Source organism: Pelmatolapia mariae, linkage group LG16_19 (genome assembly GCF_036321145.2).
Source record: "Pelmatolapia mariae isolate MD_Pm_ZW linkage group LG16_19, Pm_UMD_F_2, whole genome shotgun sequence".
In the NCBI taxonomy this organism is placed as follows: Eukaryota; Metazoa; Chordata; class Actinopteri; order Cichliformes; family Cichlidae; genus Pelmatolapia; species Pelmatolapia mariae.
The window spans coordinates 7,748,780-7,766,396 of NC_086241.1; the positions used below are offsets into that span (position 1 = coordinate 7,748,780).

Consider the following 17,617-nt stretch of genomic DNA (forward strand, 5'->3'; position numbering starts at 1 on the left):
GGGAATAAATGTACTATGGCTAAAAAAAAGAGAGAAATTGCTAAGGTACAATGGTTACCAAATTTATTAGACCAACACCCAGCGTAAGGCTTTTCCCAACTACCAAATCATTTTTATGTTCTTGTTATTATTAAATTATCAGTATGTGCAAGCTCTTTAATTGAATTGTTATGTTTAATGGTAAATTATAATTGTTGTTTTCTATAAATTTTCAAATTAGCCGTTTCACAAAATAACACAGCAGATTATTATTTTTTGATTACCTTAGCAAATTTATATTCCTCATGCAATGTATGAATGTTGTCCTTGATTAATTTCTTCCTGAAGACTTTCACTCCTAATAAATAATATTTTAAAACAGGTTTTTGACAGTTTTCTAAAATCTTTGTATTTCACTGATTCGGGGATTTTGGTCCATTCATACTTCAAATCCAGTTCCATAATAGCAGAGTAGGCACTCATTAAAACTCTTCAATTCAATTCAGTTCTTTTTAAAATCGAGAATTGTTAAGCTCATATTCTTTGCTAAAATGAGTAGACTTTGATTTGGTGGAAGTTGCCAACATTATCTAAGAATTACTGGGAAGCTTAGCCGTCATGTTAAAAAGTGTGTTACAATTAAAATTCAGAAAGCAGCTCAAATGCGGCTTAATTACAACTTTGTAAACTGTGAAAAGTCATTATCTTGTTAGTTAGTGTCACTGTGCATGTCCAATCCATTCTTTAAGACTCTACGGTGATGAATGGAAAGCACTAATGCATATTCTAGTCATAACTCTCAGACATCTTCCTAATGAGAAAACACAAATTCCCAAAGAATTACTGTGAAGCTCACTTACAGCCGGTTACAGCGAAATACACGCCATGTCATTGTTTCCAAAGATGCTCTTCCGCCTAATGATGCTGTGTTTGCCACTCAAGAGCTGGAAAACCTTCACATCTGTCTACCTCACCTCCTTATCACCATAATGACTTCCTAATGGAGTCGTGTTTGATTTATGCTCAAATATTCCACGCTCAAATTTGCAAATATGGACACTGCAGCTCTACTATGCTTTTTAAGCCTTTTAGCTGTCAACAAAACAGCCTTCCCATCTGTCCTGTACAGATAGATAAAAAAGTATGATGGAAGAAAATTAGCATTTAATTAGGGTCCCCTCAAAAATGTGAACCTGAGCACGCTAAGTAGGACATTGTGAATTACAAATAGCAGCACGAAATTGACGGCAACAGGACACAAACAAAGACAGCTTTCAGCATGCTGGAAAGTCATGTGACACAATGTCATCCACAGGCCTGGAGCTGAAGATAAATTCCTAATTTGTGGGTTCCACAGTCGCTGATCCTTCAAAATGCTTCAAATGCTTTTATTTTTCTGTAGAAATTGTGAATTGGCTGTTTACTGGATGCCAGATAAAGACTGTTGGACTCAGCAACAAATGTGCTGGCAAAAGCAAAGAGAAGCCAATGATTTTGTGTCTAAACTGATTTAACTGAGTAACAAAAAAATTATAATAATAGATAAATAAAAATCTTATCTGTTTCATCCATTTAATTTGATACTTATGTTCAAAAATAAATGAAAAATATTTTAATTGGAGTAAATCTTACATATCCATGAAACAACAGGGCTGTGCAAAAGTTGCATAACCTTGTAAATGTTACAAATAAATTTTAAATATCTTTTTTTTATTGTTATCTACCTGTGTCTGATACCTGATACCAAATCTAAGTGTTTTAAAGAAATGGCATCCAATCCAGTGTAGTGAAAGCAGTGCAAAGTGGAACTAAAAACAGGTTTACGGTGTGAAAAGATTCTCTATGTGTCCTCACCAGCTGTTGGCCTTGCACCCCCCAGGCAGCATACTGGAGAACTGAGTTAACCACCTCAGGAGGGTCCAGCTCCCAAACCTCCCTAAAGTAAGGAAAGAGTAAACAGAGGATAATAATCACTCAACATCCACTGGTGGATGAATTTTTTTGATGAAAATTTTAGATGAAAATTATGGAAATGTGCAATTCAATAGACCAATGTAATCCAATGTAATTCAACAGACCACTTTTTTTGTGTGTGTGTGTGTGTGTGTGTGTGTGTTTGTGTGTGGGAGGGGGGATACAATGCAAAAACAATGAGTAATAACAGCAAACCTGTAAAGCCAAAGTGAATATCTTTGGGCTCCTAGGCCCCCATTTTGAATATTATTAGCTCATTGACTGACCATTAACAGTTATCACTTCCATATGAATTGCCAGTAGGTTGTTGCCTCTGGCAGATTATGATAAAGTTAAGGCTTATCATCAGTTAGAATGGGTGGAAAAGCCTTGCAGTCATGTGTTGAAGACAAGAGATGTCTGTAATAATTTTGAAAAACCAAAAGGAATTATATTACAAACTGGAGAGTGAAAAACAGCCTTATATCAGTGAGATGGTAAGTACTGATGCTGCTAAACCTTTTCTAAAACATCTGAGCGTCAACTCTGCCCACCTCTAGTCAAATTTCATGCAACAGAAATGATGCGCAACAGTGCATTTTAATCAAGGTTGCCTCTCTACTTTAGCCATTGGTTGAGTTACAGGTGCAACAATTGTGACCTTATCAAATGGCAGCAGTGGGCCAATACATCAAAAGTCAGAGGTTAAAAAATAAAACAAATGTGCAAAAACAGTTTTTAGGGGAGCACTCCCCATTTTATTTATTCAATTTTTATATAGCACATGCTTTGTATCAGTTTGTTTCTTGCTTTAGCTGACAATGGCATGCACTTTGAAATAAGCCCAAGTTGGCCATAGACCCATTTGCCTGATATCAGCACAGACATGACAGAGATTAAAAGGAAATGCCAGAGCAATGCCCCAAAATGGCACAGCTTTCTAAAATAACACTCGTGTTTGAAAAGGATAATCCAATCAGCTGTATAAAGTTTTAATCTCTCTCTGATTAGTAGTCAGAATCCCGCTCATGACTGTGACTTATGAAGCTGGCAGGAAGTCATTTGAGCATGTCCTGGACCGTTACTTTGGATTGAGACTTTGTGCAGAATGTTTGGAAAATCAGTCTGAAAGCAGCGGGATGCCACAGACTGCAGGCTGATCTTCAAACTTTATTTTGACTGAACATAAAATTTAGAATGGTAAAGTTTCATCATGAAAACACAGATTGCACTTTTAATCAATACTCTGCGCAAGCTAGTGAGAGTTCTGGGGATATACAAAAAATATTCCCAGTCTGTACTTGAGGTAGTCAACTTACTACTTTCCATTGAATGTGTTGTTTCCTCTATTTGACTGCATTTGATACAGTTCTTGTACTTTTTGCACTTAACCTGTGTAATTTTACATTGCAGTTGTTGTGTCAGTGAAATGTATAAACCATAAAGGTGGTTTACCCCTTTGCTCTAAATACAATCCACAAAATCTGTCTTTTGTTTTAGTGTAAAAATATAACAAAGATCATTTTGCAATTTGGGATTAGTTCAAATCAATGATAATCATACTAATTATTAACATTAAATTGTACATCTAAACAGGTAGTAATAGTAGTATTAGTGGTAGTAGTAGTAGTAGTATCTACTTGCACTGTGAAGTTCTGTGCAGGTTTGCAACATTAGGCTGAATCTGGGTAGAGAGTACAGCCACATGCACTTCAGAATTCATTCAGCTCCTCTATCAGCACTCACATCATCAATAAACACCAGTGATGCAGTTCCTTGCTTACTTGTATGGCAGCCACACAACATAACATTACCTCCACCATATGTGAGAGATGATGTGGTATGCTTCTGCTCATGACCTGTTTCTATCCTTCTCCATTATTCTTCATCCCATAACAAGCTGATAGCACATGGAAGGAAAGCTTATGCAGTGAGGACACTGGCAATGGCAGCTTACGCCTTTCCATTATCTAGTGGATTTGAATTTCTGTTCGGCTAATTATTCAACAAAATAAATGTATTCTAGGTGAACAATACCCTGACAGCCACGATGCTGAAAGCACCTGTCTAATATTGTGTATACCCTGTTGGACTAGCTAAAGCAACTGTAACCCCTGAAATGCACTGGACATGACTCCATTGTGTTTCAGCTTCGCCTGAGCTGATTGCAAGAACTCAATTATTGCGATTCCACCAGATGCACCACTGTGTGTGATGTCTCACAAGTGGCTCTCTGGTGTGCCCCTCTCCCCACTGGATGAACTTTGGGCCCGCACTACGGCCCAGTATAAGATAAACAAAGATGATTTCGAATCATGCAAATAAACTCCAGTATAGCACAAGAGGAAACTCTAGGCAGGCAGGTGCCCCTGAACATGTGGGGCCCTTAGAATGCAGCTTGGGTCTGCTTGTTTATTAATCTCAGTCAGCTAACATCTGGAACAAGACAAACAATCCAAAAAACAGACACACAGTTTGTTTCAAGTGTGTCACAACATGTAAATTGATCCCACAGTACTCTATTCATTGTACATAGCTTATATAAAAATGCCTGTGTTCTACAAATTTGTCAACCCCTGTGAGTCATGGATATTTTTCCACTAATGACAGGTGTTACTACCAAAAAGGTTGCCCCTCAGTAACCGCTGAGGAATACTTACCGAGTGTGAATATTGTAGATGCTGTAGGAGGCCATGTAGGAGTGGCGGTAAACCTGCAGCAAAATACAGAGAGAATGCAAGAAAGATTAAAATGTGATTGAAGCGTTAACGAGAGAAGCAGAAGTGCCACGATAATGACATCAGGACAAAATAAAAATGAAAAGAAGGAAGGCATCAAAGAAAACAGATTGCTGGCTGTTCTCTGTGATAGAATCTGTAGACAATGCAATTTGCATGGGTGACAGCTGTGGGACGAGACATTTTAATTCCATCTGAGAAACCCATCATCGCCGAGTGCCTATGTGCTCAAAACTCGGGAGAGACAGAGATGGAAAGGAACGAGGGAGAGGCATTCAAAATGACAGAGGGGTGCATGTAAACTGTCTGAACCACCACCCGCCCACCCCCTCTGGAGAAGCTGTGCTTGACATGATAATAGACCTCTGACCGTGGCTGGTGATCGGGGACAGAAACAGCCCAGATTTTTGCATTCCATCAGGAAAAAGACACTCAAGTATTCAGCTCTGATACAAAGCAGAGGAATTGCCAACTCTGACATGACATTCTGTACTAATGTAAATATTAGTGCAGATCAGAGCTGCAGTTGACTGGGAATTGATGTAAGCCGAGACATAATGTTATTCCAGTCATCAAAATGAGTACAATTGTTTCACCAAAGATAGTTAGTATTGTCATTTTCCTTGATTGTAATTGGATGGCTGAGTGGATGGATTGATGGATAGAAGTCTATTTTTTCCTTTTCCCACTATATTAAAGTTTAGATTTACCTAGAAAAGGACACTGAAGGCAACAAAACCTTCCAAATGTTCAGTGATATACACTTGAAATGTTATGGTCCACTGTTTCGAGACTGTAAAACAATATTCTTTACAGCCTTATTATTTCTTTCTGTACAAACAAATACAAAAACAAGTACAAATCTATTTACAGGTGAACCAGTTTTATCCCCAAACTTTATGACTTTTTCATAACATTGAAAATAGATAGATAGATAGATCAATCGATCTTCAGCACGATCCAGTATTATTACTGCATCCTCAGGCATCAAAGAGCCTTATCTGAAACAACAGTATGAAAACTAAGTGAGAAAACTAAAGGGGGGAAAAGGAGGAAAAACAAAGTTTAATGACATGAAATCTGCATAAAGGTTATGAATTGTGCAGAGCCCCAGTTGGGGGCTCTCACTAAAATAGCCATGACAAGTCAACATGAGTGATCTCCCAAGCTGGAAGGGAAGTTGATCTAACTCTGATGACTCTGACAAATGCTTGTGCTCCCTGTTGTAAGCTGTACAGCAACTGAGTAGCAATGAAGATGACACAAGCACATTTGCAAAACATCTGTGACAACTACTAGCAATAATGCAGACAAACTCAGTGACAAGGTTGATAGACTACATTTCAACTAACTGTACACCACTAAACTTATATTATGATATGCTTAAAAATGTCTAAAATCTTTTAGAATTCTTACATATAAATCATCCAAGTGAAGAAAAGGAGAGACTTGCCCTTAGAAATTGTTATCAGCACCTTTTCATTTCATTGTGGATGTTATTGCAAGACATACTCTACACTCCAGTGGCACAAATGAGATCTTTGATTTGTCCATTTTGACCCATTCCTTCAGGCTGTGCAAACCAAGAAGAGACTAACCAATTTAATCTTTTTTATTTATTTTTTAAAAAATACCTTATGCCTCCTGGCACGTTTTCTCCCCAGTACCCTGTGACAGGAGCATAACTTGACTTCCTCAGCTTGTATTACTTGGTAAACATTGTTTTCTCACAGATACAGAGCTTCTCATAGATGTTATGAAACATATCCTCCAGCATGGAGGATAAATGTATGGACAAATCCAGATATATATTTATTTACCTTATCCCGGCAATATAACTGCCCGCTTCAATCCTAGGAAGAGACACAGATCCCTTTGGGGCTGCGTCAGGAAGGTTATCCAATGTAAAGAAATCTGCCAAATCAAACATGCAGAGCTACCTGCTGTGGCGATTCCTTTTGAATGAGTAAGCAGACAAAAATAGCTTCTTTATCCTTTTAATATAAACTGAGATTTACGCATATAGAACACAACAAAGAGGCAATCACTGCTGTAGCTCAGAGTTTAAATTGCTTTGTATAGTGTGTGGCAATTATGGATGAAATATAATGTTCCTGTTTTAAGAAGCTACAATTGAATTTGTCAGAGAAGGTATGTGAAAATGTGCAGACTTCACATTAAGAATTACAGTGAGGCAGGCATGCTAGTTCATTAATTTCAGACATGAGTTATGTGACTGTCATTTATATGGATTTGTGTATTTACCACATGCTGTGATCACATTCACTTAAAATATTGAATAATATAGTTTATTTGTCCAAAAAGCTTATAACAGCCCAAAGGTAGATGTCGTGCAGACATAACAACATCTTTAAATCATTTACAATAAAAACTCTTCAATACGTAACAGAGTTCATTTTCTGTAATGTGGTTCATATTTGTTTAACAACTATGTGGTGCAAATATCTGTGTATAATTAAAAAAAGACTTTCGAGTTGTAGTGTACATTTTAGTCTACAATTGTTACAGTTTGTCCTTTTTTTAATTCTAAGGTTTTATGCATTTGGGAAATAATAATAAAAAAAATAATTTTGTGTTTACAAGGTTCTAATTTTTCAAATTCTAACCAGAGAAGAACAACAACCCTTGAGTACAAGTACACTCTGTGTGAGTAAGTAACATGAACAATGATTGGTAATTGTTTCCTGTATGACTTTACTTTCACTCTGCCACATCATTGTGGAGGAGTTTTGGTCGACTCTTTACAGTATTTCTGCATTTCATTGAGGTTTGTTGGCATTCATTTATGCACAGCTCTCTTATGGTCCCGCCACCGCATTTCATTCAGGTTCAGGTCTGGACAACGTCATTGCGACACATTGATTCTTTTTCAAACATTCTGTTGTTTTCTTGTTGCAGGACCCACATTTGATATGCCACTCTGCATTATGACTAAAACATTTGTTTTTAAAGCCCAAATTATCACCCCCACCACCATGCTTGACAGGTGCAGCATCAGGTGTTTGGGAAATACGAAAAACTGCGTATTTTTGTTCATTATTGCTAAATATTTCTGTCCTGGTCTTATATGCCAAAAGCACATTGTTCCAGAAGTTCTGTGGCATGATTAGATACTGTCTAGAATGTTTTCCATGTGTGACTAATTTTTCTCATTTCAGATTGTCCATCAGTCCACAAACACCTGGATGCCCCTGACCAACAAACTGCCTAAATTTCTGTTATTATAGAGGTGATCACTTGCTCATGACCTGCCACTTACCCCCTTAATTTTTATTGCAGCACTAAGGATTTATTTACTTTTTCACACATTGCTTCTGCATCTAACTTTTTGGGGAAATAATTGACAAAACATGCTATTTGTTGTTGCACATCTGAGGTTGTAATTGCTAATTTTTAAGATCGGCTGAGACCAGATTAATTTTATTATATTTGTATTATATTTTTATATGTAAAAAATTAGAAATGACAAAGCCCATACTTTTTGTTTCACATGCATATATGTATTTACTTTTAAGGAACAAACCATGAGGATGTTTCAATCAAGTCCAAAAACAGGAGGGAAAGGAGAGAGAATGCGTTTTTGACCTTGTGCTTAATACATAAAACTTAATGGGTCTTTATCTACTGGAGTTTGTGTCTGTTGCACTGAGATAACAAGTTATTGCAGGTTTAAGCTTTTTTATAACAGTATGTCGGCTCTCCCTTAAATATGAAATGGCATAATACTAGGTTCACTTACTAATGAGGATTAAGTCTAATCCCTGAAGAAAACATCACTATATTTTTATCTTAAGAGCACTTGAGGAAACAAAGCAGATGTTTCTTACAATCATGGAAGTCAAAAGACATTTTGAAAGACTGCAATAAAGCTTTGGTTATGATGCCTAAAGCACAACCAATAACAATAAGCTGGAACATCAATAATAGAGATTCCTGTTCATCAAGAGAGTGAATTACTGGTTAGAGAGAAGAAGATTGACCAAGGTCCAAGTGACTCATATCGACTTTATGCAGAGTGTAGCTTCTCAGTGCATACTGAATGTATTGTGGCTAACACTGAGGTTGAGTGTGTTCAATATAAATTTACAGGCTTTATTACAAATATCTTTCAGTGTTGCGGAGAACTGTTCCTGGAAGTAAAACCTGATTCTTCATAGTGCACTGTACACATTTCTCAAACCCTGACAGGCTGAAAATTCCTCTCTTTTTTTTTTTTGCCATGAAACAGTCTTTACAGGCCCCAAATGAACTTTTCAGTGATATGCCATTAATTTTAGGTGTAGAGCACACATGGGTATGGTGACCTTTGTTGCCGACTTCGTAATAAAAAAAAAGGTTGTGACATTTTCAGCACTCAATGCTGTGAAGAACAATTTAATGTCAAGAACCAAACGTATGGATGCAAGCTGGATGTTTAAAAAAACCCACCTTTGACAACATCACAACAAGGATTCTTGTCTAAAAGGATTAAAGTGCCCTCTTCCAAAGTTTAATTATCTAGTGATTTCAGTTTTTGTAACTATAGCTAAAAAAAAAACAACTAAAATTTCAAGTTCAGTTATCTGTAATTAACTTTTTTTGGCTGATAAAGCAAAACACTACAGATCACAGGTGTCAGCCTAATTAACCTTAAGCTGCAAACTGAAAATGTGATAAAAGGTATTAGATATGAAAAGGTAATGAGATGATAAAATGTATGTAACACATGATTAAGAGGGTATTAGTGGGGTATTTTTAATAAAAAAACGTGTTGGAAATTTAAACTGTCTTAGTTCTTGATGCAGAACTGCAACCTTAATATATTTCTATAATATGAATCAGTTAATGGTCTTAAAAACCTCTTTCTCTAAATCAACTTCAAAGAGAAAATCTGACATGGAAAGATACATTTACCACTCAAAATGACAGAATGGGTGCCAACTGAATTAATTTAATTAAGGGCCCAACTCCAAAAGCTTTTTTACAGTATTCATATTCTTTTGCTCAAACTGTGTCTCAGATGTAAAGTTCATGCTTTTAACATATATTCTTCACAATCATTGCTTACAAGTCCCAAAATATGATGCAACATTAGTAATTTCAGAATTGTAATATAAAGTTGGTACATTTTATGAATTCCGATATAATTAGTCTACTGTTTCCTATATTACTCACTTATAAACAGAGCTATGGGAGAGATACTGTAGGTCCATTTTTTTCAGTATTAACAAATCAGAGTTGTTCACAAATGCTGAGTTGACATGCACATCATTTATTTGCTTTTTCTTATCTCTCCTTGTCTTTATATGGTGTAGCCAGCTTTAAGCTTACTCACTACATACTTTATTATGATGAACAAGATGGCGGCGCATATAGATACAGTGGCTCACTGCTCTTCACGTTTGGTGCTTTGTTTTTAATATTTTCTACGTGTATGTGTGGGTCTATGTGTTTTTTTACTACTATATGTCGATTAGAATCCAATGTGCAATAAACATTCAACCATTCTTTTGTTTATTCATAAATTCTGGGTTTTTTTTGCTCATACCTTTCTTGCACAAAAAATCCACTTTAAGTTACTGTGTTGTGTTTTGTTGTGCCAACATGGGACGGTTTTAAATTTCATTGTACTATTGTTATAGGTATGACTGTGCAATGGCAATAAAGAGTTATCTCATCTTGTTAGTTTAAAATGTTTGTTTTTGGAGAACTTAGCATTAGCTTACTAGAGTAGTTGTTTTGAGTGTGTCTATACTATGGAGGAAATTGAACAGACCCAGGCTTTCTTTGTGTTGGCTTGAAACACCCTAAAATAAGTATCATGAAGATGGTAATCAACTTTGTTTGTAATCACATAATGATAAAATCATGATAAAAATCACTAAATAACATAAAGATATATCAGTAAAATGAAAAACTTTTGAAAATAAGACAAGAAGCTAATACTGCAGAAAATTGTGTCCTAAAATTTACAAAGTGATGAAACAAACATCCATCCATCCATTCACTGCCGCTTATCCTTTTCAGGGTCGCGGGTGAAACAAACATGTTAAATTGAATTAATTGTTTTAACTTTGAGTGCACCCATGTGCTGAAGTTTATTACTATTGTTGTGCCTGAACATTAGAGCATTTACATATTAAATATTTACATATTACTGTTCTGCAATAAAGGAGACGTGGAAATCGGTTTCGACAAAAGTTGATTGATCAGGTATTCTTGGTGTGTTCTGTTTTCCAGTAGCTGCGATTCTAGCAGTGTAAAAACTTAGCAGAAGATTACAAACAATAAAAATATCTGCTCACATTTTTTAAATCAACGACTGAATGTATATGAAAATTTCAGTTACAAAAGAATTACTTGATAAATAAGTAAATAAAAAAATTCAGTGAAACGTGAACCTTCCACCTCATTTGAAACTGAAACTCTGAATATAGCCTAACCTGAAAAATATTTTCCGCATAAGTACCATAGTTTGAAAAAAAAGCACATATTATGTTAATTTAACTTTTAATCAACTGCATTTTTCATGAACAGCAGCAAAAACCCTGTGAAAGCCAAAGTCACTATTTAACAGCTCAGTTTTTAATTTAGTCTCTTTTAGAAGTATTTTTTAAAACAATTATGCTCATGGGTTTTATATTAAGAGATAAATTAGTATCTTCCACATCTTTCCCGTTGGCTAGTGAATTTTACTAAATTAAAGCATTATAAATAATTTAACTTAAAGAAAAGACAAAAAAGTTTGTATTAATGTGCATGTCATTCTATGACCATATTAGTACTAATATGACTAATAAAAATTAAACATGCAAAACAAAATGTGACTGTAAACAGAAACAAGAGAGAAGGTGCCTGCAGTCAGGACAGTATATAGTTATAATCCTTTTTACACACTCAAGGACATTTGGCTGGTCTCTGTCTGTCAAGTAACTGACCTTTTTTAGGCTTGTGGGAAATAAAAGTTTTGTCAAAAAAAAAACAAACAATAAAAGTGAAGGATGGAAGAAAAACAAGCGTTTCGGTTAAATCTAACTCAAGCAGTCTGAGTTTGAATTCCCATTGAACATAACCCCTCCCAGTGAGATTATGTTTTTAGTATATGAACCTGTTTAAAAAAACACATATATTATAAGCAGGGTGCACACATGTGGTCTGCAGGTGCGCATTCGCTGTCAAAATAAAAGACGTGCACCAGATAAGAAGTTGCAACGTGCGTTTGCGTACATAAGATTTTCTGGAGGAGGACAGACATTTGTTTAGAACTCTTAAAGATGCCGAAGAAGCAAGCTCCTTTAAGCAATTACTTTGGTGTTCCTCCACCTCCAAAGAAATGTCAGAAGGAGTCCGAACCGCAAAAAAAGCGCGTATTCTTGGAAAAGTGGTTGCAGGAGGTGAGCTGGCTTCAAACAAATGATGAACGCACAGAGATGTGGTGCAGAATATGCCGTGAAAATCCCACTCTAGCGGACAAAAACAGTGCCTTTTATATGTACGCGAACGCGCGTTGCAACTACTGTATCTATTTTTATGAACAACAGCAAAACAGCGAAAGTTAAAATCTGTATTTCAGCTGAAATCTAACACAAGACTTGGTTAAATTGTAGTTAGAATTGCTGTAGTTGAGTTTATTCCTTCAGACGAGACTTTACAGTATATGGTCTGTTGTAGTGTTTGGAGTGAGACAAAAGGAAGAAAAACAACCTACAGACATTTAACTAAACTTTCATGGATGTCACCACAGAAGAAGTGAATCTGAGCCTTCCCCTCCCCTGCTGGGCATCAGCCCACTTATAAAAATCAATAGTGTAGTGGAAGCAGCTCCCTGGATGGCTCTGTGAGAAGGGAAAACATGTCTACCAAAAGGCAACCAAAGAATAACAAAGCTTTACACTACAGGATATGTGAAGCTGACATCCTACTCTCCTGTCACTATGTGGCAGCTATGGTAATTTTGGCTCTAGGAACTATAAAAAGGTGGGCTTTGAAACTTATATTTTCGTTTGTCTTTGTTTATATTTTTGCTTGCCATTATCACAAGCACATTTAGATACAATACACAAGGCACACCAAGAGTCTGTTCACAGCTTGAGGATTTTTAGTTTTTCTTTAGTTTAGATCCTAGGGTTATATTTAAAGAATATAATTTTACACTGCAAATAGCTTAGCCTTCTATTACTTCACTTTTGATGTGGTCAATACTTACAAATCCCAGTAAGAATAGTTGTGAAACTGCGGGTTATTCATCTGCAGAGGAATGGTTTATTTGAAGAGTGCATCCTAGCACAGAAACAGCAGCAGTGAAGGGTACAAATTATCTTCTTATGGCCTCTGACAGTGGACTCATCTCTGTGTGCCTCAGAGCAGTATTCAATACTATTGATTATGATATTTTAATACAGAAACCTGAAGACACTGTTGGTATTAAAGGAAATGTGATACACTAAAGGGGCGTTGTGGTTACCACTGTTGCCTCACAGCAACACAGTCCTGAGTTTGACTTCACCATCTCGCTGGGGAGTTTGCACGTTCTCCCCGTGTTTGCGTGGGTTCTCCCCTGGTACTCCAGCTTCCTCCCACAGTCCAAGGTTACGTTTGTGGAGTTCCACGGGGTTATGTGCCAGGACCAAACCTTTACTTAAAACACTGCAAACATTTTCATTGTTATGCAGATGATACTCAGCTTTTTTAAATCCATAAATCCAGATGATACAAATCAATCAGTTAAACCACAGGCATGTCATAAAAATATAAAGGTCTGGATGACATCTAATTTCGTACTTCTAAATTGTGACACTGAAACTGAATTTGACACTCCTGACATGATACTATATGGATTTTTCAGTTTTCTACATTAAAAAAAATGTTTTACATATTAGAATCACAGTCCACAGTCCATCAAATCCTCTAAATCCTTCACTTGTATTTAAGTGAAGGATTTAGAGAATGTCCTCCCTATTGATTTGTAACATTGTTTGCAATTGCCTACTGCAATCAGACATATCAAAGGGATAGATGTCAGCTTCGGATAATCTCACAGACAAATTCTATCTCACATCACCTAAGCTACATAAGCCTATGTAGCTTGATGCTTGTTTATTTTCTGTGAAAATCCCTTTGTTTACATGTCTCAGAGTATTGCTATATTCATCCGTTATGGTTGCAGTACACCAAACAAGAGGCATTTAAGGACACAGGAATGCAGGTGTTTTGCTTTAACAACAAAATCACAAAGGGGTACTTTTATTTTGCTGGCATTATTGGAGAAATGTTGATAGCCTATATAATAGTGGGTATCGCTATTCAGTGCAGCAGCCACCGTTCACACTCATTTGAAATTTATTAAACAGAATGCAGAGATGTTGCTTTGGGACACAGGTGCTGTTTTCCAAAGTAAAATTGTGCATCAGGACGATATTTGTTTTCTGCTTTTCCCATATTTGTGGTTTGTTTTTCCCTGAAATGCCAGGTGGGCTCAACAGAGACAGCACAGATAGCATCTCTCTCATTTTCCCTCTTTGTTTTCAGCATTACATCTGTGACTCCCCACTGCCATTTCCCACTTAGATTATTTGATCCTTTATTAGCAATTCTTCCTCAAACTGGGACACTTGAATATAAACTGATCAGCTATGAAAATGCTAAATTGCTAATTTCTTAAAAGACTGCTCAGAAGGTAAATGGCTTTTCAACTTTTCCAGTGACAGACAGAAACAAGCTTGAAGTGTTGCATTGGTATGGCTGGAAAAATGCAGAACAAATGTAAGCTTTCAATCCAGTTATGCCTTGACATGCAATCAGTAGAGGCTGTCACTCAGAATCAGTGAAAAATCTGTCAACTTCAAACCCACGCACTTCTGTGTCTTTATAGCTTAAACCTAATTATGTATTTTTTCATGTTCCCTCTACTTCAGTGGAAAAAGAACAGAATATATGAATGTTAGGAGCAGGAGAGATCTCTCTCCCACTATATTTGAATGCAGATACATACACATACTTAAATCAACAGCCTATAGCGATGGCATACAAAGAGAGTAAAATAGCACTATAGGCAGCAAAGATTTCAAACATTACACGGTGTCTGCAAGGCTAAGAAAACACCAGCCAGTTGTGAGCAGTGACAAACATGAACCTAGAGATTATGAGCTTTTCTCAAGCTTAATCACTCCCAGATACAGATGTAGGTAGATAACAGTATGTAATCCCACAGACAGGTGAGGCTACAAGAGCTTTCTCCTGGACCTTGTAGCAGGAAACTCCTCCATTCACATCAGATCCACATAACCACCTAAAACCGCTGTCGCTTACGAACAGCAAGTACAAAGGCTGCACTCTATAAAACAACTTATTAGTTCAAAGGCAGCACTGGATCAAAGTGCGTGATTAGCAGGAGACTGGTTTGCTTATTTTAGCGCGGATCCAAGTCTCTTTGTTATTCTTTTCATCGTTCATTAGAGGTTACGATTAACTGCAAGCACAGACTTCACAGTATAATTCATAGATCAAAGCATGGGATTACAATGAGCTCATAAAAATTAGGGGAAAAAAACATTTAAAATAAATGATTTTGAACGATTTCGATAGAATACAAAACTGACTTTAGTCAGTTTACTAAATTATGCAAAACATAACAAAAATCTTGCATGTGCGTATTGGACAACCTCTACTGTGTCATGTGACTGACAAGAGATTCAAATTTGGATGTTAAAATATTTAGCTGATTGCAATATGTGTTTACAAGAGTATATGCAATGCAAAACAAAACTGTCATATTTGTATTTTTTAATGGAAACAGAGTGCTGGAGGGAGGTGTAACAGAGAAAGGAATGTTAATGTTAAAAACAGACTGCATGATAAAGTGGTTATAGTCAATGATGGAATTCATTGCATTTTAATTACTGTGAGCTGCTCATTCTAAAAATTATTTAGTCATTTTGTAAAATGAGTAAATTATCGTCAGCTAACAATACCAAGAGTTTTGAACCATGAAGAGAAGGTGTTACCTGCCAGATAACACTATATGCAACACCTTAATTTAGAATTTATTTTAAGGAAGAGGTATTTTTTGTGCTTTTACTTTTTCAATATTTAATCAATACCACAATCACTCTTTATTGATACTAATTACTATTATTTGAAGATATTATCCAAATGAATGTTTGAAGAAAAGGAGCATTATGTTTCTTATTAATTTGGGACTGTTTATATTAAATTATTATTATAAAAAAAATAAAAAGGAAATGATTTCCAGATGTCATCCAAGACATTTATCACTTACAAATAGTCTAATTGCAAATATAATTGGGTTTTATTCAAATGCCTATTAAGCTAATTCATTCCAACATATAATGGGACACATTAATACCACTGCTTCATGTGTAATCACTCAAGTCTTTGATCATTTACATCTCGTGTCTATCCTGGCACAGTAACTATCTAAAAATCAACCGTAAACCATCAAATCAGTGCACAGACTGCTTCTTGTAAGCATCCTTCACATACTGCATCCTATTTCTTGATCTGAGATAACTCTGCAGTTCTTTAATAACATGCTTGACAGCATAGTTTTCCATGGTTTTAGTTCCACTGTATCAAATTATATCAAGTGTTACTTTGTTGAGGAGCTATATAGTATCTTCATATTGTAACAAATTAAGGCAATGGCCTCTGCTTATTATAGTGTGCTTATAATTATAATGATCTAATTCCCTGGGAAGATCTGATAAAATAAAATGTCGACCTCTGGGTGTTCATCATTTAAATTGTTTTAATGGAATAAAAGTTCAGCACATTCCTCACCTTCATTAGTATCTCTGGCTAAGCCTTGGGCATAAGTAAAATTTTTACTGCATCCACACAGGATGTGCTGAAACACTGTGAATGCTGCTAATCACCACCTGTGTAATCGATAAAGTCAGTAAGCTGTTTAGTTTAATTTAAAAGAAATGTACAGAGAAAAATTGGTTTTCTTTGCTGTTATGCTTTTTTGGTTACATTTCACATTTCAGGATTAATATTTGTTATATTTCGAGGGAGTTTTAGTGTATCCCAGGATGCACTAGGATGATGCAACAGGTTGCAAGTCTGACAGAAAACCTCACTGACACCTATGGGTGGTTAAAGAATCAGGATTTTTGCTATTAAACGCCACATAAAAAAAGACTAAAACCAGTGAGCGGATGCTGTAGAAATCCTCTGCTGTCCTGCTGTTAGACAATATTAATGAGCCACATGGCTTTTCATTACCATGAACAAACACACTGGAGTTAATGTGGAAGCACTGGCTAAGTTCCAGTCCCTGCTCACATACTCACACTGGTGTCTGAGGGCTCTCAGGTTGTCTTTTCAAACCATTTCTGTACAACTTTCACAATAATGAAGGGAAAATCACATAATGCATTATGCTGTGATCTTAAACCTGCCAAAACCCATGACCAATCCAAGTAATCAGGGTACTTAGTCTACGAATACACGTGGTCTTTGTGATTTCCACACATACGGATTTCAGGTGAGTTTTTGTCCTTAAAGTGGAGCTAATCAGTATTTATAGAACAGTAATGTGTCAAATTACAGTCAATCTGAAACTGTCACTTTGAACATTGATCCTTCATAAAAAAAATCAGCTATCTGATTAACCCCAGCTGTTTCTCACAGGTGTTGGCAGAGACCTAAATGGAGCACACTGGACTTTACATTTACCAAGAGGCAAAAACCAAGACTCGGCATGAGTGATAGTGTTCCTATATAAATTCTGGATTTGAAAATAAGCAACAACTAATAAGATAAAAGAAATTTGAAAAACAAACAAACAATCATAATATCAGCTTAAACAATAATGATTTTATATGTAGTGTGTAGTACTTTTTGCAATGCTAGTTTGTCATGGATGTGTACCATATGTTAATGTAGTACTGAGAACATTTTTATGCTACCCCCAGGTCTAAAAA

General features: G+C 36.1%; 1 protein-coding gene across 2 annotated transcripts in view; it reads right to left on the minus strand.

Annotated features, from left to right (window-relative positions):
- LOC134644808 (inactive dipeptidyl peptidase 10-like) overlaps positions 1–17,617 on the minus strand; it is a 249,256-nt gene that overhangs the window by 37,642 nt on the left and 193,997 nt on the right. For both annotated transcript variants that reach the window (XM_063497892.1, XM_063497893.2), the window contains exons 6-7: positions 4,593–4,645; positions 1,834–1,915 (exon numbers count right to left, since the gene is read on the minus strand). In XM_063497892.1, coding sequence (XP_063353962.1) covers positions 1,834–1,915; positions 4,593–4,645 — 135 coding nt within the window. The remainder of the gene's footprint in view (positions 1–1,833; positions 1,916–4,592; positions 4,646–17,617) is intronic.